Genomic DNA, 22,842 nt, shown 5'->3' on the forward strand with positions numbered 1-22,842 from the left:
CAAAATTTCAACACCTACTGTTTTATTCTCTAGAGCCCCTGCTTTAAAAAAATATTTTTTTGGGGTTCAAATGTTCTAGCAAAAAAAAAAAGTTTTTTTCACGTGAACAAAAAGTGTCAGAAAAGGCTTGGTCTTCAAGAGTGGGTGATGTGTGGCATAAGCTTCTAATGTTGGCCCTGAAATGCCAGGATAGTAGAAGCAACCCCTCCAAATGACCCCTTTTTGGAAAGTAGACACTTCAAGGTATTTGCTAAGAGGCATGGTGAGTATTTTGCAGATCTCACTTGTTTCGTTTTTGGAAAACGAAGAAAGAAAACAAAAATTATTTTTTTCTTTTCTTTTTTTCATGTTCAAAACCCTGTGACAAAAATGATATCTGTAAAATACTCACCATGCCTCTTATCAAATTCCTTGGGGTGTCTACTTTCCAAAAAGGGATCATTTGGGGGGGGGTGTTTGTACTATCCTGGCATTTTAGGGTGTCTGAAACTGTGATAGGTAGTGGGGAAGTGATATGAGGGAATATGCCCTTTGAAAGCCTGGAGGTGGTCATTAGATTTTGGGGGCCTGTATGTAGCTAGGTTGCCAAAAAGCCTCTCACGTGTGGTATCCTAATACTCAGGAGAAGTAGGAAAATGTGTTTTGGGATGTTATTCCACCTATACCCACCGCATGCATGAGCAATATATCATTTAAGTGACAACTTTGTGTAAAAAAAAATATATAAAAATTTGTCATTTTCGAAAAATTTCTGGCAAAAAATACAATGTTCCATGGACTCAACATGCCTCCCTGCAAAATCCTTAGGGTGTCTACTTCCCAAAAAGGGGTCATTTGGGAGGGGGGGGCTTGTACTGCCCTTGTATTTTAGCACCTCAAAAATGTGATAGTCAGTCAGAAAGTAAAAGCTGTGGAAATTCCAATATATATACCACAGTTTGTAGACGCTATAACTTTCACAAAAACCAATTAATATACATGTATTGGGATTTTTTATTTACCAAAGACATGTAGCAGAAGACATTTTGGCATAAATGTATGACTGAGTTTATTGGATATTTTTAATAACCAAAAGTGAAAAATATTTTTTCAAAATTTTCAGGCTTTTTTTGTTTATAGTGCAAAAAGTAAAAACCACAGAGGTGATTAAATACCACCAAAAGAAAGCTCTATTTGTGTAAAAAAAGGACATAAATTTAGTTTGGGTGCAGCATTGCACGACCGCGTAATTACCAGTTGATATAGCGCAGTGCCGAAAAGCAAAAATTGGCCTGGTCAGGAAGGGGGGAAAATCTTCCGGAGGGCAAGTAGTTAAAGGATAAGTACACCTTTTTACAAGGTAAAATTTTTTTGCAGGTAAAAAATGTGCATGTATTAATTTTTTTCTGGAGCCTCTAAAGTATTTCACCAGCAGTCAGCAGATCGCTGGTGCCATGCAGATCTCCTGCATACCCGTCATTGTACTGTGTGCCCATACATCCCGATACCCATTGACAAAGGCTGTTGGAACCTGTAGTTTTGTCAGTCACAGAATACTGTTTTTTTAAATTGTGACAGCTAGCGGGGAAGAGAAGATACCCTGCTAGCTGTCACAATGGGGAGCACAGAGGAGAGGGGGCCGGTCTGCTCCACCTTGAATATAGGTGTAACATGTTACAAAAGGTGAACTTATCCTTTAACCCTCCCCCTAAACCTATCACAATAGAAACCTAAAACTGAGCTCCAAAATTATCAGCATATATAGCTAACACTCCTACGCTGAGATTTCAGCACCAGAAACAACAAACGCCAAAAGCAAGAGAGACATTTAGGCACAGCACAATACATTGTTTCACTTTTTCTGCTCAAATTCTATAAACAGCATTTATCTCAAAAGATGGGAATAAGGATGGTAGCTATAATTGATCATCCTTTGACCTCACCGTCTTCATACCCATTGTTGTGAGCGAGGCTCTCTTCTTGTCTCATGTTGTTTATACTCTTGCTTCTTAACAAGCAGCTAAATCTTTAGTGACGCCTGCATGCCGTGCTCTGTACATACAGGTCACATATGAATAAAGCGTGGCTGGAAAGCAGCTTTGCAGACAGCAAGCATCACTAACAACTTAGAAATAAATGCAGTTTGTTTAGTTATCAAAGACCCCAAAAGTTGTTTTTTTTTTTTTTTTTTTTTAATGAAAACAGGAGATCTATAGGATAAAATAATTTTTAGAAGTAACACAAAATTTGCAGAACTGTTCATGAAAACAATATTTTAATACAAATGCACCATTTGCTGATGCATACATTTTAAACAAAAGAAATAAAAGTAGATGAGACTGAATCATGTTAATAAAAAAATATATATATTACTAACTCTAAAATCATGTGAGCTTGTCACAGAATAGGGCTTTATATATGTTTGTGTATGCACTTATGTACAGTATGTGCAGGGACATTTTAATGGTTTTTAAGTTATTTAAAATGTTTTTATACAGTTTTACTCTTTTGAAATTGTGTTACTTTTACAAGGGGCCACCATGCCACCTATGTGATAATACAATGTAATGACACATTCTCTTTATTCAGACACCAGGGGGTTTATTTACTAACGCTGGAGAGTGCAAAATCAGGCTCACTTCTGCATAGAAACCAATGAGCTTCTAACCTCAGCTTGTTCAATCAACTCCTTGGCACCAATCGAACGCAAATATGTGGAATCTCGGCGGCTGGGTCTTGGTGCCAAGGTGCTGCATATTTGTGTACCCAATGTAAACAAAAGATGTGCTGAGAGCATACACCCTGCACGCTCCTGGCACATTTACTGGGGCCTCAAAGAAAGGTCCCCATTGCTACTTACGGTTGGGAGCTTTCCGATCATATGACCGCTGTGACAGCCAATCATGGCGGTCACATGACCCTAAACCCCTCCCTGCCTCACGGCATCACAAACCCCATAAAAGGCCGGGAGGTGTAGGTGCCAAGGAGCTAAGCTTTGGCAATAACACCTGGAAGCTGATTGTTTTCTATGCAGAAGTGAGCCTGATTTTGTACTCCCCAGCTTTAGTAAATAAACCTCCAAGGGTCTATTTTAGCCCTGGTGTCTTCTCTGCACTCTACCCATGCAGCTGGGGGCAGAAAGTCTCAAACTTGAATCTTACCTGACTACTGCCATCATAAACCTTAAGCTGGGAAACCAAAAGTGCTCAGCAATGAGCTCCCTTACACTAGTTCTAGCTTATGCTAACAAAGTAGCTGCAAACCCAATCTCTATAGTCTCATAAAAGCTTTAATATGTTTATGTAATGTCAAAAGTAATTTTCAACATTTTAAAAATCTGTAGCTTTAATGAAAATTAAACCATGTGATCATTCCAGGAAGGCCTTTTAAAAGGACAGGTAAACAGGTAAAAAATATGCATTTATTATTTTTTGTTGCAGGGGCCTGTAAAGCATTGCACCTGCGATCAGCAGATCACTGGTGCCATGCAGGTCTCCTGCAGTTCTGTCAGTATATCTGCTTGTCTGTACGGGATGTATGAGCCAGCAGATATACTGACAGGAAGACTCCATAGCGTTGTGGTAGTTCATTGAGAACTACATGCCTACAGCCGCTAAGGCTTGTAGTTTCTCATTCACAGAACACAGTGAATGAGCGACACGGCCAGTGGGGCTCCACATGTAGCAAACAAGTAGCAAGGGGGAAGAAGATCCCCTGTTAGTTGTCAAAGCGGGCGTGCGGGGGCCAGTGCATTCATAACATACTGCATGTTATACTCTGAATATGGGTGTAAAATGTTATGAAAGGTGAACTTATCCTTTTATCTGCTGCCTTATGTTTCCTTGGGCAACGCTGAGGACTGTAGACACAGTGGTTAGCCATTTCGTTGTGCTTCTTCAACAGAGATTGAACATTATATCTTGAAACCCAGTCTGCCTTAAAATCTTTACCTGGGAAAGACCTTGCTGATGCAGTATAACTACCTTGCATCTTGTGGCTGTGCTCAGTCTTGCCATGATGAATAACCTGTGACATGAATCTGCCTTTCACAACCTCCCCTTAGTAGCAGAGTTTGGCTGTTCCTCATTCAGTTTTAAGACTCTTATACAGCTGTTTCTGTTAATCACTGAGTTTCATCCTACATGGGAAATTGATGATCATTCCTGTTTGGTATAATTGGTTAATCATACACCTGCCTATAATCCTACAAAATTCCTGACTTTGAACAAGCATAAGAACTGATGCTGGTTTGAAGCCAATGGGTAGTCACACCATATATTGATTTGATTTATATTTTTATTCTGCTCAAACAATTAAAACGTCTATTTTCGAAAGCATTCTTACTTTACAGCATTTGTTCACACATGACTAAAGCGTTTGCACAGAACTGTATATACACACATAGATACATGTGCCTATACATATACACACTCCAAACCATACGAATGTCTGCTCTCAAATACTTATAGTGCAAATAGGACATTTTTCATGGTTGTCAAAAGATGAGGAATGTAATATAAAAATGAATTATATTTGATACACATTTTAAAATTACAGTTGGAATTAATGATGGCTAAGGAGGAGGGATAAGGCAAAGGCTAAAAAGCCAATTAGCATTTAGATAGATGAATAACTGGTTTCCAGATCAAAGTAAGATTATTGCAGGTACCACAGCTGCAAATGACATTGCTGGGAAAATTCTGATTAGTTTACACAGCAGATTGGAGTGATCATAATTAATGAATAATGTTGGAACTGAATTAAAATGATGGAAAGATTTTTTTTTTCCTTATGTTTAATCTGTGCTAACTACTAGTGAACACTTAATGGGCAGAGGCGATACAAATTATTATATTGATACAAAAGGGCCATAGATTCTGGTATATAGGCTGCTTCTAATTCTGTAAAACTGAAGAGAGTCTGGTCTGCAGCATCCCTTAGCTGAAGTAACAAGCTGGGGCTTCCCTACTGTATGACTTTCCACAAATATAGAATAGAAGGACCTCTTATTAGTAAAGGTTATATTCTGGAATATGCAACATTCTGGAGTACAATATGCAAGATGATATCATTATATTGCACCTATGTTGTCATTGCTTGCTCTGAAGATCTGCCAAACCAAAAAAATGTAAAAAGACACTAAACTCAATTTGTTTACATCAATTGTTCTAGTATATCAAGTATACAATGGTTGTTTTTTTGTTTGGTTTTGTTTTTAGGTTTTTTGTCCTTGCACACTCCCTATTCTCCACTTATGCAGCTACTAGTGTAGAGTGAGCAATGCTGTTATTTCTGCTCTATGTGTACTAAAATTCCCATAGAGCTGGATGTGACTGCAGGTAGATATAGAATCGATCTTGGGGGCAAGCAGAAGAGGGTGGCTACATTCACATATACAAGGCAGGCATGGAAAACAAACACAGCCACCCAAGAACAGGAAGTCTGAGAATAGCAGAAAAAAAGCTTATATTTGAGAGATGAAACAAAGGAAGAGAAAGGTAGAAGGTACATGTTAGCAAAAGTGTAGTGCCCCTTTATTTGTAGCCCCTCCTGTGGTGATGCAGTGAATGGAGGTGATGCCCCTTTAAAATCCAGCTGTGAGCAGGGCCTAGGAGGGTTAAGGTATGGGATTAAGACACCCCAGGTCAGTAAGATGTTTCCTTGTGCTTGGTGGAGAGAGAGAGCCCTCTGTAGGCCTGAACTGCCAAGCTGATCAGAGGAGGACACATAGGGGAAAAATGGAGAAACCTTGCCACCCCTGACCTTCATCTAGCAGGTCCTGTGACCTAAATAAGGAGCACCCTATGTGTAAGAGATGAATGCCCATTGTGGGTAGAGTTTGGTAACATCCAAGAAGATGGCTGCAATGGTACATAACTATACCAAGTACTCTACACTAAAGACTACTGTCAAGAATTCGTCATAGCAACTATTGTTCTGTGAAGAAGAAATGGCATTGTGCCAGTGAGATTGACTAAACGGTTTGCAGTAAATCTCTGAAAATGGTTTTGACCTGGACATTCTTTATTCCAGGTAACAGACCTCAGGGCAGGAGAGTGGGACACAACACAGCAGAATTTCTCCAAACAGGCAGGTGACTATCCCACCTGAAGAAGAAACGTGGCGGGACCTGGGCCAGCATGGCACAAACAGCCACCCAGTCCAGATCTCATACACATTTTCCTATATTTAAACATTTTCCTTTTATTTTATTTTTTTTATGTGAATTTAGTGTCACTTTAACTATCCTCAATTGAGATTTATGTTTTATCATCACAGAAGAGAGTGTTGATACAAATACATACACAATTGTTTTTTTCTTGGCCTCACCTATATATGTGTACAGTATAACAGGTGTATTAGCTCCTTTTATTACCTGGTTCAAAAAAGTAGGCATTTCTTTTTCACAGGTAAGAATCCCTGAATAACAGTAGAATTTTCTTTACAAAGAGCTTTTTTCTTTGTGATGACTTTGACTAGCAATGATATTACAACAATGTAGTGGATTGGTTCATGACCATTCCTAATGGGCCACAAACTGCCCTGTGACACCGTATACGAGTCTTGTGGAAGTAATTCCCACCACTTCCCAATGAGCAGTTCTAAAGAAAGTGTGCGAGATAGCATTTTTAGCTTTGGATAAGTGCACCATTTAAAATGTACTAGATGATGCCACAATTGACACAGCATAATCCACATTTTTATGTGTGTATGTATTATATATATATATACACATATATATATATATATATATATATATGTATACAGTATATACACACATACATACATATATACATACACACACTATATATTTTGTTATTTTTTTCCATATATTTTTTTTTTTTGTATTGTTTACTACAAATTACATAGATTTAAGAAGACAAGAGTTGCAGCACAGAGCTTAAAGGAGGACTTCACCCAAAAGGGGAAGTTCTGCTTTTCCACCTCCTCTCCCCTCTCCTCTACCACTTTTGGACACTTTTTTTTTGGGAGGAAGCAGGTACCTGGTCTTGACAGGTTCCCACTCCCAATTAGTTTGCCACTGCTCCCCAGATTTCTGGGACACATCACAGGTCCCAGAAAGCTGCAAAACTATTTACATAGCATAGTGAGGCTCGCATAGGCACAGTAGGAAGCCGGCTGTGCAGTCAGTAGGTGCCACAGCTGTCTACCTTTAGTAAACATGCTGCCACCGGGTACCCAAAGACCTGTGGAGAACCAGTTCAGGTGTGGATGGAGCTGGACCCGAGCCCCAAGTGTCCTTATGTTACATTTTTATTTTTTTTTTTAGGTACTGAAAATCCTTTTTAATTGTTTGCTGATTAAGCATTTAGCATATTAAGCATTGTTTTAAGCATCTCTACCCTTTTCCAACAGGGCTCGAGAAAGGGAAGGGGTGCCTGAAATGTTGCTGTATTATATTTATTGTGACCCATACAAGCAAAAGCCCCACTTCATACACCAATACTTTTGTGCCTGATGACTCCAGCAACCGCTGGGTGCCAGCATCCAAGGGGCCTGTCTGGCACTGTGAAGATATATGTTAAAAGGAAGCACTGGAGCACACACCAGCAAACTGCCTAGTCTTAGCATATAGCAAATTGCTTCAGCTCATCTCCTAAAGCCAAACCCCTCTAACACATTTCACCCGTCCACAGACTTAGTTGTAGAGCCTCTACGACTAAGCCCATGGCAGGATGAAATGCATTAGAGGGGCTTGGCTTCAGGAGAAGACAGGTGATGCCAATCTGCTATAGACTGAGACTGGGTGGTTTGCTGTTGTATGCTCCAGTGCTTCCTTTTGATGGATTATATTTATATTTTATAAGCAATAAATTTAAGCTGTATCCCAACCCCTCATCTTTTGTTTATCCTAGGGATCTTTAGGGGTTCGTCTGGCTGCGTGCATAGAACGGAACTTTGATCCAGACATGTTCTTCACCCACATCATATTGTTATATATGATCATATATATACTGTGTGTGCACATATATATATATATATATATATATATATATATATATATACACACACACACACACACACACAGTATATTTATGCACATTTTTTTTCTCTCAACACAATACCTGTTGAAGGCTTGCTTTTATTTAGCAGCTCAGGAAACTATGTGGGTTTGAAATCTCAATGATCAGCCCATTGCTAATACACATTAAAACATTCATTGTGAGTGTCAGTAATTTCAGAGCTGCTTTCTGCATTATCTTGAGCAGCAGGTAGTAGTACTTAATTACCTATATGAAGGCAGCAAGAATGTTGAGGTGAAAGTTGAACAATCTGTTGACAAGTAGTTACAGATAGATACACAAATCAGCCTATAAAACCTCAGCTAAGATCCAATTGTAGGTGAAACTGCAGGTAATGTGACCAGAGTGTGTATATATAAGTGTATAAGTGTATATATATATATATATATATATATACACACACACACTATATAATTTTATAGAGAGAGAGAGAGAAGAAGTGTGTGTAAGAGACATATATTATTTATATATATATCTATGTGAGTTGGGTAATGGCACAAAACTAGTCTGCAGCAACAGGCCTGAGAACAGGACATAAATACATAGTACATACTCATATAGAATGAGGTCCAAATATGTTTTATCCTGTTTCATAAATTTTTCTTGATAAAACTGGACTGTGCTTTACAAAAAAAACCCACAGATTAGACTGCAAAGTTTTCTATTCATTTTGAAACACATCATTTGCATATTCATTTATAATCACCTCCTGCAAATCAGCCAGACTGAACCTTTATATTGTGGAAATACTATCCATTTATGTTTAATTTCACCAAGAAAACTGGTAAGGTAGATGGATGCAGGGGATAGTAGGAGGAGACAAATTACATTTTATAGTTCATAAAACCATCTTTCCTTTCTCTAATTTGGGTTGGGTCTTTACTGTTGCTAAATAGTTCTCCCAAATCCAATACAATATACCACATCACATACATTCCAGGAAATGGCTTTGCAGTCACTGGCTGGGAACTGTTAACACCACTAGGTTAAGGTATATATCACTAGCAAACCAAGGATCTTTGAAAGACCATCCAGAGGTATATTTAAGTGATCACATCACAAAATAAAATTGCAAATGTGTTACATGCCTAAAGAAGGGGACTTGCATGGCCTCCAAATGTCGCAATTTTATCCTGTGCTGTATTTGCTTCAAGAAACATTGGGATGCTATTTTAAAGATTCTTGGTGTGCTTGTAATATATGCCTTAACTGTAATCCTGTATCATGTCTAAATACAAGACTAGGAAATGTAGTCTTGTACATAAGGACAAAGCATTTTTTTTAGCATGGAATACAATATGCAGAATCTGGGACTGGTTTCACAAAAAAAAGTTTATACACATGGCAATGGCCATTCCATTTTAACAAAAGGAACCATATTTGGTATTATTACAACTCTTTATTCTGACCTGGTCATTCCCTCTCCTGAATTCCAGTTGTATGTCATACTTTAAAGCTTTTAAGGATACTCACCCTCATAAATTAAAATGTTTTTGTCTTTACAGGTTTTATCTCATAAGTGGTGGAGTACCTTTTATCATTTGTGGTGTAACTGCTGCAACCAACATAAAAAACTATGGGAATGAAGATAATGCACCATAGTAAGTATTTGGATTGAGATTTTTGGATGATAATACAGTGGGTTTTACTCTAAGCTTGATTAAGAATTGAACCCTTTCACACAAACTTTTTTTTATAATATATCAGTGTGATCTGTATCTCCATTTTATTATAGCCTTGCTTATATTTGTGTTGCATAAAGCTATACATACACAGTAGTTCCCCATCTTGGCTTCAGACACCCAGGTCTGAAAAAGATAGGTGAATCTGACAGATTTAGAGTATGGGCACATTATATATATATATGAGCCAATTCAACAGTACGTATACAGGCTTATTTAGTAAACAGAAATCTGAATGGTTAACATGGGTCACATCCATTTTCCCACTGTTGCTGCTCTTATAACTGCTGTACTGCGTAAGCCATTTATAGTGTTCTGTATCTGAATGCCTATGAGATCCTAAGGCATCAGTGCCCAACCTTTGGAAATCTGGTGCTTACTGTACAAAGAGATTAAGGTAGGGCATAATTGATTGTAATTACTAGATATACACAGGCTTACTTACAATAAACAATTGTACTTACCCCCTAGTTTAAAAGTTGATGCCAAGCATTTCCCAGCTACAAATGGTACCTAAAGTGTTCAAGCTGAACTCCAAGGAAACAGCTGAATACTTAGAATATATATTTACCTGACAAAGAACTTGTATTTTTCTACATCACCTCCTATAAACCTCCAATTAACATTTTCAAATGTATTTCAGCACAACTGATTGGTTCCTTCTCCCTCTCCCAGTCTGAGCTCTGCTATGCAGATACTGTAAGGCCTCGTTCCAATGGGGTGTACCAAAGCCTACACCCATTCTTTGCATCCCTCTGGAACACAGGGACAAAGTGGCTGCACAAACACAGTTGCTGCCCGGAAATGCACACTGTAAAAGTTCAGGGAAACACAGCTGCTCTGTCTCTATTGATGTCAATAGGACTGCCTGCACGAGGATGCGCTGAATACATGTGTATCCCCCTGCGGGTAAACACGGCCCCCCCAGGTGTACATTTTAGTATGCCCATGTAAATGAGGCCTAAGAAGCTTATACCAAGTCAAAGTCAGGTACTTGCACTGCCTGCATTTAAAAAATACATCTATAGATAATTATTACAGATCTGCATTAATTTGTGCTTTTTATATACTGTATGCCTTCAGCTACTCCTAGCTAATAGGAATGTAAAAAAAACTACAGGATTTTTTTAAAAAGCTGTTTACACCATGTTACACGCATATTTAGGAGTTTGAAACAAGGCAAAAAAGTTAACAACTTGGGCACTACGCACATGAGTAACCATATGAGGAATCAACCACCCAGATCAGTGATCGGGCCCACTTAACCTAGAGGACAGAGCAGCTGGTTCATCCTGCTGTAGATGCATCTTTCTCCTCTACCTCCTTTCCTCCTGTTCAAACACACACATAGCCCTCTGAATGCATCTGCACAGAATGACACAACTTTGTCTAGAAGGTTTAGCAGAACCTTAGACTTCACTAGCTACAGCAGTGATGTGTGACAAAGTGGTAGATTCAAAAGAAGGAAATGGTGGCTGGAAGTGAAGCCTGGAGCTATCACCACAATTTACTCCAACACCTCTTTTATTGGTGTTCACCAGCCAGCCTTCCATCCCACAAGTTTTGGGATACAGCCCCTCCTGTCACTTTGTGGCCCATGATGTCCCCCAAACCACAAGCCCAGCCACCACTATTTTTTCTGAAAAAATCTATCTCTGTCATGTATGACCATGTGGCCCAGCAAGTTGTCAGTGGTATGGTGCAACTGTTCCCCGATAGGTGGTGCAGTAAGCATGGACATTGGCAATGAATATCTATTACTGGGTAGATCTAGTGGAGGCTGGGAAGCAAGCCACAAGGGTTACACATATTGAATTTGTGGCACCGCTACAAGTTCTGTGCAATTTGCCCATCTCTGCCACCTTCTTCTTGTCCTCCTTTTAAAATCTCTTTTTGAGGGAAACATCTTCCACATTGTCAACATCACCATCTAGACTTCCCAAAGACTACAGAGTATACAGCATTGCCCAAGCTAAATGGTGTCATGCAGTGTTTTACCATGTGTCTACTGTGTTTTTGAACGGAATTGTGATGGCGGGTGTTTGTCTGCAGTGCCTATTATTTACATACAGGTCTCAGAAACTACCCTTCGTGATTCAATAACAGCATGTACTTCATTAAGGGATCCCACAAAGCTGTAAATTAAAGCATCTGCATCTTTCCTATGTTGTCACCAAAGCTGCATAAAATAGCCGCTCCCCGCTGATGTACACAGTACATCACAGTATAGCAGCATGCTCCTTAGAAATCTAGTGGGCCTCCTATGCCATTTTGCTGTGCTTGGTTGCTGTAATTGCCTCCAGAGGCCCAAACAAACCATTGACTTCAATGGGATTCAATTCCTTCTGAATCTCGAAACATCTTGACCTCTTTGTCCAAACTGGCCATGAATATTCATGCAACACTAACAAGGATCTCTCACTGGCAGAGTCCTTGTAAGATCAAATAAATTATAATTTTAAGCTCTTATCATAAAGCTGTAGGTAAATGTTTTTCAAAAAGAAGCAGAATATCAGACAATAAAAAAGCAACCTAAATCCCACTCTTGTACAGAATGCCACAATTAAACTATTATATTCCACTCAGGATAAATTTCTTCGATGTTGGCAAAGTTATAATATATAAGAGAGGGCAACTTGACACAGTGAAATATAGCACCCTTCAGGTTATCGCTTTTATCACTGTGAGGAGGTGGAGATGCAAAGCAACAGGAAAACACATATAGTATGTCAATAATTCCACTCAAGATGATCCCAGAAAAGTATAATCAGAAGACTTCAGATTTGGCTTGTTACTGTCTTTTTGAATCTGGAAGATATTACATCAAAGAAAAAAAATAGATAAATCTTTGTAAACTTCCAGTAGACCTGGACTGGCAGAGTATCTTTGTTCTGCTGAGAGCTCTTCTGTGCTGGCCAGGATCAGTCAAACTTACTTTAAAAGGGAACTTTAGGCAAGGTACAAAATACAATAAATATATATACGCACACACAGTATCTCACAGAAGTGAGTACACCCCTTACATTTTTGTAAATATTTTATTATATCTTTTCATGTGACAACACTGAAGAAATGACACTTTGCTACAATGTAAAGTAGTGAGTGTACAGCTTGTATAACAGTGTAAATTTGCTGTCCCCTCAAAATAACACACAGCCATTAATGTCTAAACCACTGGCAACAAAAGTGAGTACACCCCTAAATGAAAATGTCCAAATTGGGTCCAATTAGCCATTTTCCCTCCCCAGTGTCATGTGACTCGTTAGTGTTACAAGGTCTCAGGTGTGAATGGGGAGCAAGTGTGTTAAATTTGGTGTTATCCCTTTCACTCTCTCATACTGGTCACTTTAAGTTCAACATGACACCTCATGGCAAAGAACTCTCTGAGGATCTGAAAAAAAGAATTGTTGCTCTACATAAAGATGGCCTAGGCTATAAAAAGATTGCCAAGACCCTGAAACTGAGTTGCAACAGGACAGGTTACCCTCAAAACAGGTCTTACCATGGTCCAACAAAAAGTTGAGTGCACGTGCTCAGCGTCATATCCAGAGGTTGTCTTTGGGAAATAGATGTATGAGTGCTGCCAGCATTGCTGCAAAGGTTGAAGGGGTGGGGGGTCAGCCTGTCAGTGCTCAGACCATACGCCACACACTGCATCAAATTGGTCTGCATGGCTGTCATCCCAGAAGGAAGCCTCTCCTAAAGATGATGCACAAGAAAGCCCACAGTTTGCTGAAGACAAGCGGACTAAGGACATGGATTACTGGAACCATGTCCTGTGGTCTGATGAGACCAAGAAAAATTTATTTGGTTCAGATGGCGTCAAGCGTGTGTGGTGGCAACCAGGTGAGGAGTACAAAGACAAGTGTCTTGCCTACAGTCAACCATGGTGGTGGGAGTGTCATGGTCTGGGGCTGCATGAGTGCTGCCAGCACTGGGGAGCTACAGTTCATTGAGGGAACCATGAATGCCAACATGTACTGTGACATACTGAAGTAGAGCATGATCCCCTCCTTTCAGTGACTGGGCCACAGGGCAGTATTTCAACATAACGACCCCAAACACCTCCAAGACGACCACTGCCTTGCTAAAGAAGCTGAGGGTAAAGGTGATGGACTGGCCAGTGTTTCCAGACCTAAACCACCAGCTTCATGATGTCATCATGGAGGAGTGGAAGAGGACTCCAGTGGCAACCTGTGAAGCTCTGGTGAACTCCAAGCCCAAGAGGGTTAAGGCAGTGCTGGAAAATAATGGTGGCCACACAAAATATTGACACTTTGGGACCAATTTGGATATTTGCACTTAGGGGTGTACTCACTTTTGTTGCCAGCAGTTTAGATATTAATGGCTGTGTGTTGAGTTATTTTGAGGAGACAGCAAATTTACACGCACACACACATGCACACTGTGTATAAGGTGGATAGTACTATACGTAAAGTGGATGCAGGCAAACATGTAAAAGAATTTCACAAGTAATATATATAATTTTAGGATAAAACCTTGGGGCATATTTTAAGGTGGTGACTGCGACATTTACCAGTCACTACAGGAGAATGAATAACTATCATTTAAAACACACTCACTAAGAAAATAAGCCTGCATTCCATGCTTTGTATGCCCCCCCTGTTTTATAATAAGTGAAAAAATATCAGATTTAAAGGGTAACTCCACTTTCGTGGGGAAAAAAATAAGCAAATAAAAAAAATGAATTTGGAGTATACCAGGGGTCGCTAAACTGTGGACCTTTGCTAGCCTTTATCCAGCCCTTGGGACACTATTCCTCCCAATTATATAAAGCACTATTTCTCCCATTGACGCCATCAATGGGGCACTATTTCTTCCACTGATACCAATAATAGGGTTCTATTTTTCCTATAATTACCAATGATGGGGCACTACTCCTACTAACCACCAACCTTGAGGCCATGTATATTCTCACTGATGATGGGGCTGGGGCATTTTCTCCTCTCACTGGCCACAATCCGGCCCCTTTAAAGTCTAAAGGACAGTAAACTGACTCTGAAAAGTTTGGAGACCCTACATTTACAATTGCAACTGAAGTCATATTTTAATTGAATGTCATGAAAAACGACCTTTTCTATCAGCAGCGATGTAATTTTCTGTAAAATGCAATGCAATATGTCTACTGGGATGGCTACACAGATGGTGTAAACACTGCGCTGCACCCGCATTGTGGGAAATTCACACCGCATCAGCTTGAAGCAGACTAATGCTTCTTTCAAACTTGTGGCCAGAGGGTTGTAATAACAGGAGGTTGATCTGCATTTTTCCCCCTCTCCTGACCGCCCACCTTCAATTGGACATGGTGCTGCTCAGTTGAGTGCATATTGCCATTAACAAAATGCTTTGTATAGCAGTGCAGCAATTTTAACTCAACATGCAGAGTCTGACAGGTGGCACCACCTGTCCAACTTGACCCTTGGAAGTGAATGGGACTTTGCTGTAATCACGAGCCAAACACTTGGCTTACAGTTGCAACATAGTCCTGCATAAAAAAATCCCAATTCAGCCATTAAAAAAATAAACAAGAAAATAGGCATCAAGAGGTGGTCATATCACCTACTAACCTCCTCTCATGGGCCTCTGAAACACCATTCACCATGGATCACTTATCAAGGGGGCATATAAACACCCCTGCTAGTGTGAAAGAAGCCATTCTCCCAAGGATGATGTTCCCCGCTTTGCTGTTACCTGTAATTTTCTATAATAACTCTTCTACTGGAAAGAGAAGCTCCAGCTGGGGTTTTATATGCAACCAATGGGGTTGCTTAAAAAAAACAAGTCAGCAATGACAGCTTCCATAATTCTCTTTCTGGCTGGTCCTCAAAGAGATATCAGTTACCACCCTTTAATGAATCTTGGATAGAGGTACTCTCCTAGTTCTCCTTGCTCCATGACTGTTGGAGTCATACAATCTATACCAGGGTTTATCAACTAGGGTGCAATGGAAACCTCGGGTTCCTCCAGAGGTTGCTAGGAGTTCCTGGGAACAATGAGCAATTTATGCCTCTCAGATAAGTTCCCACTGACACCATTGCTCTGTTTAGCTATCTGTAAGGGGGTAAATCTTCCCATTGACCTCAAGTGTAAGGAGAATTCTTCTCACTGACCATCACACTAATGTACCATGAGTTGTAGATATAGTAATTCTTAGTAGGGGTTCCCTGAGATCGAAAAGTTATTTCAAGGGTCCTCGCTGAAAATAGGTTGAGAAAGGCTGATCTATCCCATGCTTGACTTTCCTTCATGGTTAATACTTTAATGAACGGACAGTCCTTATAAATTATACAATTTTAAGAGAAAACTGAATTTAAAAAAAAACAACAAATTTGTGAAACTGAACCCCTTCGTATTTGTATTGTTAAATAGTAGCTGTAGTCCTTTTTTTACTTTCAATAGTTTTTATTGAGATTTCAGAAAAGTTCATACAAGTTGTGTTAGCATAGATATTACCGGTATTTGTTTCAAAATCAAATGGTCTCATAATAAACATGTAGACTCTGTTAAAGATCTTGGATTTGCATATAATTAGAGCCAACATCATAGGCTGAAAAACAAGGTGACTTCACTGTAGAGGTGGGGGGTGTTGTTAGGTGAAGGGGGAAACTAGGTCAAAGAGGCAGGGAACAGGAAGATGGAAGATGGAGGAAGTAGGAAGGGAGAGGGAAAACTGACAAATCCAGCATTTGGCAATGGGTAAACAGCTCATCATTCTTAAATTGTACATCTTGAGTTGTTTAACCATAGGGACCAAGAAAGAGCAATTTTTAATATGCTAGGTTTTTCAGTGCCAATAATCGTTTCATTTCATGCTGGTAGATGTATTCTTTTTTATGATGCTTATTGCATACTGTCATGTTCTAACAAAGTCTTTTTTTTCTCCTATTCACAGCTGTTGGATGGCCTGGGAGCCCAGCCTGGGTGCATTCTATGGTCCTGTTGCATTTATTGTTCTCGTCACCTGTATTTACTTCCTCTGCACCTACGTGCAGCTGAAACGACATCCTGAACGGAAGTATGAATTAAAGGAAAGGACAGAGGAGCAACAGAGGCTGGCAGGTGCAGAAATGGGTCACAGTCATATGGCTGAAGCCGGGCCAGTTGCCCAGGCAACCTGCTCCATGATTTCATCGTCGTTGCTGGAAAATGAGCATTCATTCAAGGCTCAGCTCCGAGCTGCTGCATTCACTCTTTTCCTTTTTACAGCAACATGGACCTTTGGGGCTCTTGCTGTATCTCAAGGGCATTTCCTGGATATGATTTTTAGCTGTTTGTATGGAGCATTCTGTGTAACTCTAGGGCTCTTCACTTTGATTCATCATTGTGCAAAACGAGACGATGTTTGGCATTGTTGGTGGTCCTGCTGTCCATCCAAAAGGAATGCATACCCTGTGCCAGCCAAAACTCGACAGAAAGTAAACATCAATGGAGATGCCCAGGGGCATGCAACCTGCATTCAGGAATCACCTTGTCCTAATAAATCACCTATGTACAATCACCCTTCTGTGGGCCACTGCAAACTTACAAATTTACAAGCCGCTCAAAATCATGTAAACTGCCTTTCACCAGTCACGCCATGCTGTGCAAAGATTCACTGTGAACAGTTAATGGAAGATGAAGCTCACATCCATGTACATAACGAAGGTGCTTTCAGACCAAACATGCACGTGCATAGGTGTCTAAAGAGCAGAACTAAGCCACGCTACTTTAGTCGACATAGGTCAGCCGCAGAAAGGGAGTATGCATATCACATTCCTTCTAGTATTGATGGGAGTATCCACAGCTCGCACACAGACAGTCCGCATAGTACGCACGAGGGCCACACAGGCCACCGAAGGGGCTGTTGTGTAGCCAGCGATTACCCCACCATCAGCCAACCGGAGAGCAGTGATGCAAGTACTGCAATATTTAGTTGTGGCAAAATGCCTGACTCAGATACTGTGCACCATACTCACTTTGAAATGCAACCAAGGAGACAATCATTCCCTTTTAACACAACAAATCCCAATGGGGTACCCAAGGGTAGCATGCACGAAGCCATGATCTATAGTTCTGATAATACAGGAAATATAAAAACAGGTCCGTGGAGAAACGAAACTACTGTGTAGTTCTGGGCCTAGCTCACACATTTCTCCTTGCGCTGGTAAAAACGTACGCCATGTTTTTATTTTCACTTGTTAAGTGTCTGTACAGCACACCAGTACATGTACAATGCTTGGTTCTGTTTTGTTCATACAAAGAAACCGATGACAATGTCGCAATTGTGAAAAAAAATTAAGAGGAATAATAAGTGTATTGCAAAGAACCATGAACATGATGGTGGAATACAGATTGAAGAGGCAATATCCTTTTTTATGTTTTGTTGAATCCTGAGCTTTCTGTTTTGCATTTAAAAACGTAACTTGACCCAAATCAGGTGTCTGCTTTTAGGAATGGTGGGGGAGGGTTTGGTCCTCCATATACAAGCTAAATTCACCCAGGCTGGTGACATTAGTAATTAAAGGCTTTAAAACTGTGCTTAGGCTGTGAGGGTGATCTCTCCAATCAGGACCAATGATAACCATGCAGTCTCTGGGGATCAAACCTGCCCCCACCCTTTGAAAATACATTTTGTGGAGGTTGTTACTTTCAGGTTTACTTGACAATAAATTATTATGATAATTTCTGTAATATGTCCTACACATTGAGATTTTATATATCTCCAATTGGAATCATGTATTTCAATGTTGTTTAAGAATGCGAATGAAAGAAAAAATGTAATCTATGGACTAAAAAGTGATCATTTTGTGAACCAAGCCAGCTTCCAGGAGAATGCAACCAAAAATTCCATAGTAACTATCCATCAAATCAGGCAATTAGAATTGTGCTTCAGATGGCATTAGTTCTAATTACACTGGCAGGGTAAGCATTGGTCAGACCTAAAAAAATGGCTGAGCTCACTGGTATATTTTTGTGAATTGAGGGTTAAAAAAAAGTTTGCATCTGGGGCACCATTTCCCACACCTTTGCCTTCCACAAACTAAATTATAGATTTAACCTTATTGAGCCCATGATCTTCATTCTTTGTTATACATATTTTTGTAAATGCCCTTTTAATCTGATTTTTAAAGGATTATTGGAGTGATCACCCCATCCTGCAGCTCTCAGGTTTTTTTTTCATGACGGTGTTGTAATTGCAAGTGCCAGGTGATGTCTAATATTGGAGTAAAGGCCTAAAATGCACCATTTCTGTATGGGAACATCTGCCATTTTATCTGGCCATACTCCATTCTGCCATGTATTACAAAGTAAAACAGGGATTTTACAACAGGGTGGTTGACGTGGGACTCTTCTTCACAGAGCAGTTTCAACCACGCAGGATTTTCCATTTTCATGGAAATCCCTTTTAAAGGGAATCTATAGTGTTTTATATATTGTCTGATTGTCTGTATTTATTTATTTTGTTAGCTGCTGCAAAATAAAAGTTTCCATTTTCTTTTTGAGCTGTATCCAAGAATTGGCGCTCTCTGCAGCTGTGCCAAAATGGAACAGAATAGCTTTCAGTAACCGCCCCTCCCCCCTCCTTCACTCTTAATGGAGACAATAACCCTTTATTTAGTAAATTTAATGTGAAAAAAATGCCAAAACACAGTGCTGGGCTTTCATACTAGAAAGCCTGGCATGCTTTTTAAAGTAAGTGCTATGGAAGCAGATTTTAAAAAAGTAACAAAACTTATTTGTAATACAAATAATTTAAATATAACAAATATCCTTTAATACTGTTTTGGAAGTTTGGAAGTCTACAAACTGATAAGTTCACCTTTCATTACATGTTACACCCATATTCAGGGTATAACATGTAACATGTTATGAATAGACCAGCCCCCCTGTTCCCTTGCTTTGACTGCTAATGGGGGATCTTCTCCTCCCCCTAGCAGTCAGATTTAAAAAAAAACAAAAAAACCCTGCTGTGCGGGGCTCCGCCCACCCAGCTGCATCTCTCATTCACAGTCCTCTGTGAATGAGAAACCACAAGTCCAGACAGCCTTAGTGGCTGTCAGCTTGTAGTTCTCAATGAACTACCATGGTGCTGTGGAGCACAGTGGTAGTTCATGGAGTCTTCCTGTCAGTATATCTGCTTGCCTGTACATAAATGTGGATTTTTTTTACCTGCAAAAAAATGTGCATTTATTATTTTTTAGCAAAAGGTGAACATATCTTTTAAAATAAAATTTCCTAAAACTATTATAGTTTCCCTTTAAATATGCCCTAGTATGACGTATCTGCTGAGATCAATTGTGATGTATTAAATGAAAGGAGCAGATTTGTTCCTTCCTCTACCTATAAACATGCAGAACAATAGGAACTGGTTTACTCTCCTTGTAACAAAACCACCCTCAGTTCTCTGACATGTTCACGCTTAGCTGCTATCTAGTTCTGTCTATGCTGATTTAACATATTTCTGCAACGGCTACCATTTTGCTGCTAAACCCCCAACCAAAAAAGATGTTATTATCCTTTAAAGTCTGCCATGTTAATCACGTTGGAGAAGGAAATACCACTCTGGCACAGAGGTAGATCAGAATAAGATCTTTATAAATAGCAGTTGCAGTTCAGTATGTAGAGGAGTGATATTGCCTCGGAATGTCTGCCACCAGCACTCTAGAATCACCTATTGTCCACTCAACATTAGTCTCTCTCCATGTTGGAGGGAAGTAATAGCTAATGTGTCTCCTTTTCCATCTACAGTGTTGTATTGGTTGTAATATGCATGACGCAAGTCAGGATATTCCATTTGTTGTTTTTCAATGTTACATGTTTAAAAAAATGCAGTATTGTTAAAGACTGTGAAAATCATGTTGGTATTACTCTAGAGCATTATGACTCAACAGAAACTCACCTCTGCACTAGTGTAAGTGGCACAATCCTACGTATGAGGTATTATAAACTTTGATTAAACTCACTCAGATGTCTTTGCAAAGCATGCAGTACCCATTGTATGTGACACTGCGCACTGCGATAGCATTGGTCTCCACAACTTTCCCATTACTGTTTGTAAGCAAATTCACAGGTGTTTAACATGAGCTTGGACAGTGCTGGTTTATTATCAAATACCTCAGGGCAGAAGAATTCTTAAAGATGTACTGTAGGAAATAGTAATTATTATTTATCCTCCTGAAAGTGGAGTTTTGTTCAGTCCATCTTGTGCAGTTTTCCAGTTAAATTCCTTCTGTTACCTGTATTACCTAGAAAAGCTTCTTCTTTGCCCACCTTTGATTTAGTTTCATTTTGTTACTGGGGCCTGAGTTTCCCTCACCTTATCACAAAGGGCTGACCACAGCAAGCCACTACCCAATTAGAGGGCTTCAGTGACACTCACAGGACAGGGGGATGCCAGTTGGTGGTTGATTGGTTAATCATTACATCAAAACCTAAAAAAAAGTGTAAATAAATCATAGAGGTGCACAAAATAAGATTTGCTGGGTAATAATGGTAATAAGCATCTTATGGTTTAGTTTACGATGAAGTACAGGTGACTTTAAGGAATCAGATTTTTTTTCTTGTTCAACAAGGAACACGGTATTCAGAGACAACTGGGTTATGCTACCACCTGCAAGAGGATTTGGATTCTCCAAATCACAATCAACTAACAGTTTGGAGGCAGCCTGCAGTGTCACTCCTCATGTGTATAGCCTTGTGTACTTGAGTCTATAAACTTGTCAGTCTTGTTTAGCTGTATCTGGTCTAGCCCCCTAACTCTGCCTTATCCAGCAAAGAGTTCTCCACAGCTATGCTGGAATTTATGTACCAATGTGGAGGCTGTAAGCGTACTTCTACCCCTTTCTCTCCAGAATCAATGTTTGATGTACCAGAAGATGTAGTGTCTTATTAGTCTTCTGCTGAAGAGACTGAGAAGGAGTCTTACTTGAAGGTGTTCTGTACATAGAATGGAAAACTCCTGATAAACTATTCACTGCTCCCAAATGTTTTAACTTCCACCCATTTCAGGACGGATTCTTTATCAAAACGTTCCCTCTGTTGATCCAGCAACATCCTGCATTAATAAAGCACTGATCAAATCTTATGAGGATGCACCAGGGTTTAAATCCTTGGCATCAGCCATACGCATGTATGCGGCTGCTTGGTGAGTGGGCCTTAATGGCTCCATATATGCAACATTGTGTAAACCACTTACTGTGCTGAGAGCATGCTCCCAGAATAGTAGCTGGTGGTGATTGGTAAGCTGGTAAGCTCCCGATGCAAACTTGCCATGACAGCCAATCACAGTGGTCACATGACACGAATTCCCACCTCCGCCGCCCTCCTAGACGCTCTGAAAGGGTCAGAAGGCATCGAAGCAAAAGGGTTAAGGATCACACTGACAAATTATTGGAAACAATTTGCAAATTTATAAAAAAAAAAAAATCCAACTATCTTTACTGACCATTATATAGAGCTTATGCCAACAGTCCTACTCTACTGTGTAAACGGGTTAGTTGGTATTGCCCATTTAGTGAATGAGTCTCCTTTCAATAAATATAAAGAGAACTCTTTGGCTGAAATGTTGTTCTGGACACAGCAGTGTAAAAAGCATTTGCTGTGCACGCCTTTGATGGTGAACATCCTTGGAGCCACTTTACAAATCCTCATAAAAGATGTTACTTGGGGTAAGAGTACTCACCAAAAAAAGCCTAAGCCTCAAAGGCTTGCAAGACTCATTCCCCTTTGCAAAAAGAGTTCCCTTTGTTACTCCCAGGCTTCAGCCTCCCAATGCCACACCCAAGCCAAGGAGGGATCAAGTTTATTCACAAACCTTAAATCTCCTAAACTTGCAGACAAGTCCTCTTTGACATGAAGGAATGTCCCCACTTTCTAAGTTGAAGGGGTTGCTGGTAAGCAATCATCTTGAATTCCTGGGTGTAAGGTATGCTTCCAGATTCTGCAAGCCCTCTGGCCATTCCCTGCTTCATGTTGTCCAACGTCCCTGTGTGCAAACTAGCTCACCCCCATGCTGGTCTCTTGAACCAAGGAGATATCACTATTGTTTGAACATGGCAGGAATGTTTAAAGGATTATATTCCAACCTTTTTTTCTGTCACCAAATCAGAAGAGGGTATCTGCTCCATCTTGGATCT

The 22,842-nt window shown here is 39.9% G+C and overlaps 1 protein-coding gene across 1 annotated transcript in view; it reads left to right on the forward strand.

The window, feature by feature from the left end:
* LOC149451697 (adhesion G protein-coupled receptor A3-like) overlaps nucleotides 1-20,687 on the forward strand; it is an 892,717-nt gene extending 872,030 nt beyond the window's left edge. Inside the window, exons 18-19 of the mRNA XM_089690279.1 lie at nucleotides 9,530-9,625; nucleotides 16,620-20,687. Coding sequence (XP_089546405.1) covers nucleotides 9,530-9,625; nucleotides 16,620-17,835 — 1,312 coding nt within the window. The 3' untranslated portion in view covers nucleotides 17,836-20,687. The remainder of the gene's footprint in view (nucleotides 1-9,529; nucleotides 9,626-16,619) is intronic.
* The last annotated feature ends 2,155 nt before the right edge of the window (nucleotides 20,688-22,842 follow it).

Source organism: Staurois parvus, unplaced genomic scaffold (assembly GCF_062004578.1).
Source record: "Staurois parvus isolate SC_StPar_1 unplaced genomic scaffold, SC_StPar_1.0 ptg000525l, whole genome shotgun sequence".
NCBI lineage: Eukaryota > Metazoa > Chordata > Amphibia > Anura > Ranidae > Staurois > Staurois parvus.